This window comes from Mugil cephalus, chromosome 15, assembly GCF_022458985.1.
Source record: "Mugil cephalus isolate CIBA_MC_2020 chromosome 15, CIBA_Mcephalus_1.1, whole genome shotgun sequence".
Classification (NCBI taxonomy): Eukaryota; Metazoa; Chordata; class Actinopteri; order Mugiliformes; family Mugilidae; genus Mugil; species Mugil cephalus.
In genome coordinates, this window is record NC_061784.1 from 1,556,338 (window position 1) to 1,567,373 (window position 11,036).

Genomic DNA, 11,036 nt, shown 5'->3' on the forward strand with positions numbered 1-11,036 from the left:
ATTATCACTGAAGACATGATTTATTTCTAGAGATGTAATGATATGAAAATTTAATATCACGATTATTGTGACCAAAATGATCATTATCAGTATTACCACGGTATTGTTGAAATGCTCAAAATGTTGAAAAAGTATTTATTTTGGAAAAATCTCTTAATGAAGACAACTTTCTTTGCCGGAAGGCATAGCTTAACAGACTGTATCATGATGTGTGCTGTTATTTGATGAAGATGAAAACTCAAAATGGTGTTTCCGCCCAACAAATGCAATTTTATCAGCCATGGCCTCATCTTCTTCGGCGATTAGCCTCAGTTTCAGTTATTTCAAGTTAGTTTTAGGTCATTTCAGCTATGATAAACATAGCTAGATTCTAACACTATGAGGTTTACTGAGAAGTAACCTTAGCCATACAATACTGTAATCTGACTGGAGTTTAAAAGGATGATAAGGATAAATAATAAAATCACTTTATTGTTTTATTGTTATTTATAGTTGGAATTGAAATAGTTACTGTCACAACAACATCGACAAGCTTATCTGATAGGCCTCCAGAATGTAACTTAAGAAGTAACTTAAGATTTGACTTCATCAAAAAATACATCATAAAATAATATTACCTGACACAAAAAGTGAAACACAAGTTTCGGTGCCTGCATTAGATTGTTTCTTCATAATGCACCGATTCATTTACTTCTCTTAACTCCTACATTACTTCTCTAATGTATTGGGTTTCATAAATAGATTAGAAAAGAAAGGAAAGGAAATTAATGTTTTATTATTTGTTTCGTTTTATAGGAAAACTGTATGTATGGTTTTGTCTAGTTCCAATAATCCCCATGTTTTTATGTACCCTGAATGCATCAGGTCAGATTGGCCAATTAGAGAGCTGTAAACACAGTTTAGCCCCGCCCACCGGTATGTTTGAGTGTGAGTGAGGTCAGTCTAAGCAAAGATAGAGAGCATCAAGACTTAGCAGAGTTTTGTAAAGTGAGCAAAGTGAATGAAAGGAAGAAAAACGAGATAGATTTAGTGAAACGGAGTCTACTGAAGGCAAACGAACAGTCAGTGAGTGTTTGCTAAAAAAAAAAAAGCAACAAAAAGTGAGTTAATGATATGGTAGAGAGCCGTTTTGTGCCTGTGCCCCGCCGAACACAGAGATCGGTGAGCATGATTATTGGTCTCAATTATTTTGTTTTATTTTGCAATTGAATTAGTTCATGATTGTATTATAGAGTGTAGACGTTAAAACGGTTACAAGAAGCAGTTTAACCAAGATGTGCAGTATTGCATATTGTTATATTGCCATGGTAACTATTGCCATGGTAACTGAATGACAACCTGTACCAACTAACTGATGATATTTCTCTGACCCTGTCTGTTGACAGGTCAGTTTTTTTTTTGTTTGTTTGTTTGTTGGTTTGTTTTTGTTCTTTTGGATTTTGTTTTGCCTATTCCAGTGAAGTGAAGTGATGGCGAGCCACCCACTTGATCTAGAGTGAAGTGAACCCTAGATATTCTGTCGTCACTGGACAGGTCCACCTACACTCTCTGGTGTGGTAGGCCCAACACCTGGGACACCCTCACACACAGCCCTGTCACATAATTCCCTACCCTCAATTCCCCAAACTTACATTACACAAAATGTGATGTATTTTAATTGATATTTTGTTTCGTTTTTTTCTTTGGTTTTTTCGAAACTGTTACATTGAAACTGAAATTTGAAAATTAAACATAGAATTCAGGTTAATAGGGTGCACCCAAATTAGAATATTTAGCTTAATTAGATAATCAAATGATATTATTATATATATCTATTTAATTGTTTTGGTCTGTCAGAGAATTTTGTTTGTCTTGTTTGTAACATATTTATTTATTTATCTATTTGTTCATCTATTTATCACTTTATTCTGTTTAAATTCTAAAGCTGGCTTTACTTTTATATTTAAACTTTGCCTCCCAAGTCTCATTCTCACATTCCACGGTGCTCCAGTAGTCAAACCTATCTGATCTCCTATCCACAAATCTTGGTATTACGAAATCCCCCATAAGTGTTACACACAGGTACTTCACTTTAGGGATGATGTTTTCATGTTGGTGTACATGTTGATATTGTCTGAATCTCACTCATATGAATGATAAATATGGAGACCACACATATGAATATTTTAAATTAGGAAATGCATTATTTTCAAACTAAATACATCATAGGTACAGGCAGAAAAAATGTAATGCCTGTAGTGTGTGTATTCACCTCACCACAACATTAAAACAACTGATCGCAGAAATAAATAACATTGACCATCTTGTGACAATTCAATGTTCTGCTGGGAAACTTTTGTACCTGGCATTTATGTGGATCTACGGCATGTACCACCCACCTAGATCAGACCAGGCACCCCCACCCCATAATAATGACACACTTTGATGGCAGCAGCCATCCCCAGCAGGATGCAGCCTTCAAATATGAAGAACGGCACAAGGTGTTGACCTGGCCTTCAAATTCACTAGATCCTAAACCGATCAAGTATCTGTGGGATGATCCACAGAGGTCCTCCCCTCAACCCATAGGACCCAAAGGCCCCCACTAACAACATCCTGTTTGTTTCCAGACACCACAGGCCCCTGTCCATTTTCTGATGTGTCACAACTGTTTTGGAGGCACAAAGGAGATACACAATGCTAATCTTGATGTATGAGTGAATGTAAGAAACTAAGATTAAATCAACCAAATCAGGAAACTTAAAGACTCTCTGCAATCACAGTGACCCAGGTGTCCGCCATTGCCTCTATTCCCCAGACACTGAATGGTAAGGAGCGAGTTCCCATCTCATCTCATCTTCCATACCACTTAATCCTCACTAGGGTCATGAGGGTTGCTGGAGTCTATCCCAGCTGGCATCGGGTGAGAGGTGGGGTACACCCTGGACAGGTCGCCAGCCTATCACGGCTAACACAGAGACAAACAACTATTCGCACTCACACGCACACCTAGGGTCAATTTAGGGTCACCAATCAGCCTAATGAGCATGTCTTTGGAGGTGGGAGGAAGCCGGCGTACCTGGTGAAAACACATGCGGACACAGAGAGAACATGCAAACTCCACTCATAAAGGTGCGAGCTGGACTCAAAACCGGACCTTCTCGCTGGCAGGCATCAGCACTGGTAAGGAGGGAGTTGGTCCTCAAAAATGTTCCCACTATCAATGTGACACGTAGTATACGTTTTGCAAGTAGAGATTTTCTCTGTGATGTCCTCCCATGGAAACCAAGCTTCAAGATTTAGCTGTATGTAGTATGTACACTGAATGTTTGATTTCCAGTGCTATAATATGTATTCTATTGTTCTTCTATTACTTCATAGTTCCAGAGCCTTCTACTGAGGAAATAGTAAGAGTGTGTGTAAGCCCATTGCAAGAGTGCCATTGACATGTGAGATGGGGCTCTACTTTTTGCAGTTGTCTGACACTTGAAATAAGCAAGCTGCCAGTAGAGACGTTTCTTTGAAAGACCACCATCTGTGTATTTGGTATTTTGGTATCTCTTATATTCTGATCCATTCACGTAACTTCAACATTGATCCCAAATGTAATATTGCAGAAAAAAAATCTGTAAGGGGAGTAAACACTGTCCCAATAATTATCAGCACCATCTGGAAAAAAAAGAATGCAGGTCAGACTTGGTTGGTCTCGTGTATTGCAGTCTTGAGCAGCTCTCTTGTTTCACAATATCACCACCTTGAAGTGTGTCATTTTGATTGTTTCTAGATCTGGTTTCTTCCATGGGCAGCCAAGTGCATAGCCCTTTTAATAAAACAAAAAGCAAATACCCAAAAAGAAATCTAAGGATTCTGTGTTATGTTTTTAATTGTAGAAAATGTTTTACTAATATTAGCAGAGTAAATGTACATCTGGTTTGTACTATAATAAGAAAAGTCACAGGATTCAGGTACATTATTATCTGTCAAAATGAAAAAAGAAAGATATAATCAGATTTAAGTCCACAATACACCACTTTGATTGTTGAACTGATTCATTATTGATGTAGCTGAAGATGGAGACAGGAATTGTCACATCAGGGAACTCCTCCGTGACTCCTCAAAGCTCAAGGACAGAGTAACTGTTCCATTGCCAAAGCTCACCCTTGGTGTATGCTTTCCTGAAGTGGCGTCACAGTCATTTCCATTAGTCTTGAGACTGATGGATGAGGAAGGAGTTGAGGCAGAAGATCCACCAATGCTGCTGGACTTTTTTCTTGAAGTCTTGCTGTGTTTGAGTGTTGCTTTGGCAGCTACTTTGAACGCATGGGCTGCAGTGCTGCATCGGACTTCCTCTATGGTGTTCCTAGAGGGTTTGAAGAGGATTATGTAGACCTTGTTGAAGAAAATACAAGCCAGCATCCCAAAGCTTGATGACAGTATAGCAATGACCTCCACAGCTGAGACAAACTTGCCATAAGTACTAAAGTATGCTGGGATGAAAGAGATCCAAACGATAAAGAATATAAGCATGCTGAAAGTGATGAACTTGGCCTCTGTGAAGTTTTCTGGAAGTTTCCGTGATTTAAATGCAAAGAAAAAGCATATAGCTGCTAAGAGGCATGTATAGCCGATAAGAAACCCAAGAGCCATTACGGAGCCTTCATTGCATGTGATGAAAATAATTTCATCAATATCATGATTCCTGTAGCTAGAAGGAGGGGCATTGTAAAGCCAGACCACACATATCATGACTTGGACAAATGTGCACAGAAATACCAAGAGAAACTGCAGGTTTAGTCCCCACCACTTACGATGGAGACTTGTAGGGATTTTGGCCTCAAATACCAAAAGCACTCTATTAGTTTTCACAAGGATGCACGAAATGCAGAGAACAAAACTGATCCCAAAGGCAGGTTGACGTAAACAGCAAGTCCAGTCCTGCGGCTCTCCAATAAAAATTAGAGAGCTAGAGAAGCAACATATTAGTGAAAACAGGAGGACATAGGACAGCTCTCGATTTGTGGCCTTCACAATTGGGGTGTTGCGAAATCTGACAAAGACTCCCATCACAAAGGCAGTCAAGACAACACCCAGCACTGCACATATGGCTAAAGCTATGCCAAATGGCTCTGTCCAGGAGAGAAACTCAATTTCTTTCAGAAAACAGAACGTATGATTTCCACTGGACCAGGAGTTGTTTGGGCACTTGGTGCAAACACTGGCATCTGTATTAAGAAAAAACAAAACCATCAATGTTAAAATTGGAACATTTACAGTGTAATTATAAAAGAAACGTTGAATGTTTAGCCTCGCCATACCTCTGTGATTACTGTACTCTCCATCTGAACACTCAGTGCATTCAAAGCAGCATGTGGGCATACTGTCTATGATCCCCTTTCTTGTTCCAGGTTCACAGTCCTCGCTGCAATTAGAGAATGGCACCTGTAGGATTTAAAACAGGCAGAAAAGTTAACCAACTGTATGCTACATTGGAGGATTTAGACTGGGCAGTTTCTCTCATATTGGAGGAGAACTAAGTTTGTTGAATATTGGTCAACAGAGACACAACTCCAAATGAAAGTCTGAGGATTCTCTATGTCTGCTGCTGACATGAGGCATGGCTGTAAAGCCCCCTGAACCCCCAATTAAACTGTGACTGTAAAGCACTTTGAGTACCAATAGGTAGAAAAGCGCAATATAAAAGCAAGACCATTTACCATAGGAGGTATTTATCTAATAATACTGTAACAAACGCTGTTTGTGTTCTGTAGTTTTTTATAGGTTAAGGTTCTCAAAACCTCACAAGTATTTTTGATGTTACATCTGTGTTGTGTCCACTTGTTTCTGTCCACCCATTTAAGGTTTTCTGAAATGAAGCCCTGCAACAGTGGAATTTCAGTGTTCCCTTGTTAGAAGCCTTAAATGATGCCCTTCTGTGGTGTACTTCAAACTTTTTGTTTCTATTGAGACTATGCTGAGAAAATGAACCATGGGTCAAATGAGAAGAGACTTATGCATTGTTTGATTGACTGACCTCAGAAATGTATCCATTCCAAAGAATTTTTGTCTTGTCAATTAGCAGTTTGGCTCCTCTCTTGGCATGAATATTGTAGTATCCAACCTCCTGGAACACCACGGAGCCATCTTCTGTAGACCTGTGCCAGTTTATAATGGTGTAGTTTGCTGCCAGGTCTGCGTTCTCATCAAAGTCCATCTTTTCACCCATACTGTTTGTGTAGTTCAAGTGTCTGAGCTGCTTTAGCACCTACATCATGGCAAAGAACCACATAATTGAATGATTCATACACAGTATATAAGTAAATCAGATATTTATGTGCATTCCTTGCTTTTATTTAAATGTGCAATATTCTACCTGCCATGCTTCCATTTTCTTTATATCTGCACAAGAGTTATTAGCAAAAGGTCCATATCCAGGTGTACAGGTGAGAATGTCCTGCAGGGCCTGTGCAATGGAGTAAACTGCAACATAAACATTATAGGAGATGCGAAGGTGTGTATAGTCCAGGTACGGGGTCTCCACATTTGTTATGTCTTCATCTCCAGTACACAAAGGCCTGAAACTAGTGCTGCCGTTTTCACTGTCTTGGACTCTTGGACTGTCCTCCAGATAACAGTTGAAGGTTTCTTCCCAAAACTCTCGGACAAATTCATTATGGCTGTCCTTTTTTGGTTGGACGTGTTGTAAGAATTCTCTGAAGCGTGGTATGTGCCCTGCTTTCAGGGCAAAGCCAATAGTCCCTGCCATAACCTCAAGATATTCAGGTTTAGCGATAAGGGAGGAGCTTGCCCAAGCTTCACTTGCTAACCAAATGCGGTCTGTGATGTTTCTCCTGACCATCTCTTTGATTAGAGGCTCAACGTCTGGGGCACTGGCAAACACAACAATTACTTTAGCGGTGGAGTTTTCAATCCTGTCAACTAGAGCCTTAATTTCATGATCCTCAAAGTACTGAGAAATAAGTTCATTTAGATGAATGCAGATGTCTCTCTCTTCCATCTCCTTCTCAAATTTTTCTATCCCTGGCCGCCCATAATCGTCATCTGAGGCAACGGCAATGACCCAGTTCCACTGGAAAAATTCGATGATGTCTGCCATGGCTGTGGCCTGGTACTCATCTGTAGGAATGGTTCTCATGAAGGACTTATACTGATTCTTGTTGCTCAGCAGACGGCTAGAAGAGGCATAGCTGATCTGAAACACACAAGATTTAGGCAATCTCTCAGGCATACATTGTGTTGTGTTGATATGATATGATAAATGTTGATATTATTTGTGTTGTATAAAAGGTTGTAGTGTCTTATTTACTCTGACGTGAAGTAATTATGTGTGATGTGTGTAACAACTGTTTATTTACTCACCTGAGGAATATAAAAAAGACCCAGCAGGTTTGCGACTGCTGTGGAGACTGCAGATCCAGCGGCTCCTACTACTGCAATTGTTGCTGGGATATGATCAGTGCAGTTGCAAAATTCATCTAAATTTAGTGAGTCAATCTTATTTTGGGCCACAAAACTAAGGGTAGCTTCTAAAGCTTTTGAGACTGTGTTGCATGTGTCAAAGATCCTGTATCCCAATGTGATGTTGGGTAGGAGTGTGCTGCTGTTGTTAATTTCATCAATTGCAAAAATCATAGCCTGGAGCCAACGGAAACCACGAAAATTGAACCTGTAAAAGCAAACGAAGTATGGATTCAGATTACTAAGATTTTTCAAAAAACAGTGTGGTATCAACAGTGATATCAACTAATACACTTTTTTTTTTTTTTTTTTACCTGATACACTGTGTGGATTCTGGCCGAGCTGCAAGGTCTTGATCTTTGGACGCAATACCAAAGTGTATGGGGAAAAGCCCTCCAAGTAAAATATCACCGGTCATTTGTGCTCTCTGACGGGGCCCATAAGTTGAGATCACATAACTGGACCCCAAAAGTATCAAAAAATACAGGAGCAGTCTCATCTTTCTTTTCTTTGTGGCAGTTAGGATTGTGTTTACGATATTCCAGCGTAAAGAGATGTTCAGTATTTTCTTCTCCCATCAATCTGCCTACAATGTTTTTTTGTGCTTTTCATGTTGATGAGAATTGCCTGTTGGAAGAATGGAGAGAATGTTAACCCTTTCTAGACATATAGAATACAAGTAGTTGTGGCAGTCTTGGACATTATCTGATAATCCCCCAATTCACTTTCCATTTAAACTGTGAGAAAAATGGTGTTAGAAACAAACAGGGCCTCAGGCTAGATTACCTGCTCTAGCAGGACTACTCACCTACATAGGTTTTCTGGGACTTTTAGGACTTCTAGAATTAGATTTCTTCACTAAGGAGATCTCACCCATATGCTGCTTAAATATCTATCTGAACTGAAATAGACACATGATTTACATGAACTGAGAGCTAAGTCACACTCTAATGACCCTCCTTCCTGCAAGCACATGGTCTCATGCTGTGGCCAGTCAACCCAGTCACCATGGAGAAAAGCCATAGCAGCCCCACAGCCACTGACTAATACTGCTGGAAAAATGCTGGAGCAGAGCTGTGATAATGGAGTTACTAACACCTCTAAGAGCACTTTTGCCTCATTATAGAGGAGCACGTGGGTTTTTCATTTTATTAAACACAAATGTATTAAACTTGCCATATTATTATCTTTCACTATCCAGACACTATTCTTCTCATATTACTTGCAAATGTAAACCAAAAACAACCAAAAAACAATTAATTGGCAAAATAGTTTCTTGTTGAAAAGTGATGAACTCAACTAAATGACATCATTGTCTTATTGTGACAAATCAATTAATCATAAATAATGGACATAAAGACATTATGGCTGAGTTATATAAAATGATTAAAGGCATGGAATGATTACTTACTTTACCAAATTAGAAACTACTGAAACAACAATCAAATAGCAAAAAAAAAAAAAAAAAGACAAAATAAAACTTACCGCTTGTACTTCTTAGCGTTACTTTAATATGCCCCTGTGTCTGCAGTTAAACGCAGGTTTTAAAGCCTTTTTCCAAAATATCCTGGGTGCTGAATGAATTCACTGGGCAATGCTGCTAGCTTCTCAGTCTTTTTCTGCAGGTGAATCATTAACAGAGAGTGGGATTGTCCATTTCCTTTAGCTAATGAAGTCTACTCACAGTCCACTCCTCCTGAACTAAAGTAATCACAACGTAAATTGACAGAGAAACAGTTGGGAAGGTTAGTTCGATTAGTGATTATATACAGTTGCAGGTGTAATGACTATTTTCAAGTGTAGTAGTTAGCTTTTATGGAAAAATAAGTTCCAAACACATCTAACATTGAATTTTAATGCACCACAGTGCAACAGAACTAAACAAACAAAAAAACATAAAAAAGCATGATTTGAGGCCTCAAATGTGAACAAGGTTCTGCTTCTAACTGCTTCTGGATTTCAACATACAGTGATCAGTTTTCCTGGCAGTTTTAAATTTGTGCTTTATTATACACTGCAGTAAACCAGGAACCTAGAAGCAATGGATTGCACAGTTAAGTACCTCGAACAATTAGCTGAATCCTTATGCTCTGACGAACGCGTCTTCCATTTGTTGCTTAGCAGATGTGTCCAGTGAAAACTATTTCAGTTTACAACATGTTGACTTATCCGTGTCACACACTTTCTTTTCTAAAGAGACATCAAAATCAAAGAAGATAATTTAAGTTAAAGTTGCTGTATTTACTTTACAATTTATTTCAGTCATAATCTCTATAGTCACTGGAATATAGTCCCATTCCTCTTAAGATAAATGTAAACCCACTACTGAAAGCCACATGCAGATCAACATGCTGCTCAACAGTAGATGTGCTATGTTTTTCAGAACTGCAGGAATATCCACACTGCCCTCATATGGAGAGAGAATGATGAGAGATTTTACTTTTTGCTCCTTTCAACGTAAACCACAGCATAATCTCTTTCCTACTTTCAATGTGAAGGACGTGATGTCCTGCACACCTTCAGATACAATTTAGTGAGAGTATTCTTTGCAGGTCAGTTTAAATGAAACAACAATGAATGGGGTTCATGCAGCATTCATTCAATGTTGTCATCAAATAAATGATGTAAAAGAGACAAAAAACAACACACCAGTAATATTTAGTTTATTCAAAATGTCACAAAAAGCATTAGCCTACTCACTGTTTTCCTCATACTTAAAATGTAGGAGTCTCACATAGGAATGGGGTAATTTAATTTATTTGCAGTAAATTTGGTATAAACACTTCAGTCATGATTTACATAATAAAGTGAAGAAGAAGCTAAACTGAATGTATGTATGTAGCATTTTCTGCTGTATACGACGTATCTTATTGCTTGACATGTCAGACTCAAACAAATCACTCTGTTCCCTTCTTTTTCAGAAATGGCACATAAGTCTGAAATGTAACATAATGTGTCAAAAATGCCGGTCTGTGAAGAGTTTGTGTTGAATGGATTTATCTTCCCACAAACTGTGGACTTGAGCAGACCTAAGCTGCATAGTCACACACACTGCAGTATTCAGCCAGAAAGGTAAGGATGTTTTTCTTAAGAAAAAGCCAGTATTTATATTGAAATTGATCATAACAAGTTGTTTACCAGAATTAGGCCGAAAAGCTTTAAAATGTGCCCGACAAATATATAAGGTATTAACTAAACAAAACATGTTGATGCAAAATATGTAGTATATTTGTTGTTGTACATGAAACTGAACACACAAGTGCAGAGAGTGTGTCAATCATTTGTTGGCCATGAATGCACTGCTAGATAAGAATAAAGTATGGACTATATAGACCATATATTAAGTAAACCAGATATATGATCAGCAGCTAGGACACATTGTCTATTTGCTGAGTTTAAATAAGAAACAGCACAAGTTGCCATCAAGCTGCTAAGTCTGTATAGAGAACAAAGAAGCAACCACTTTCCTCAAATATGCGTGATCAGAACATTACTTAGAAAATACTGCATTCCTCAACAGGACCAGCTCTCTCCAACTGGTTCACAACAGCAGATGATGTTCTGGTAATTGAGTATCATAG

At 38.6% G+C, this 11,036-nt stretch overlaps 1 protein-coding gene across 1 annotated transcript; it reads right to left on the bottom strand.

Annotated features, from left to right (window-relative positions):
• Positions 1–4,065: 4,065 nt before the first annotated feature.
• casr (calcium-sensing receptor) lies at positions 4,066–9,043 on the bottom strand. The gene is made up of 7 exons (XM_047607358.1): positions 8,941–9,043; positions 7,770–8,082; positions 7,357–7,663; positions 6,350–7,189; positions 6,011–6,241; positions 5,295–5,418; positions 4,066–5,201 (listed from the first exon to the last, which is right to left on the bottom strand). Exons 2-7 carry the CDS (start codon positions 7,952–7,954, stop codon positions 4,066–4,068), a joined length of 2,823 nt encoding a protein of 940 aa, XP_047463314.1. The 5' UTR covers positions 7,955–8,082; positions 8,941–9,043.
• Between the last annotated feature and the right edge of the window lie 1,993 nt (positions 9,044–11,036).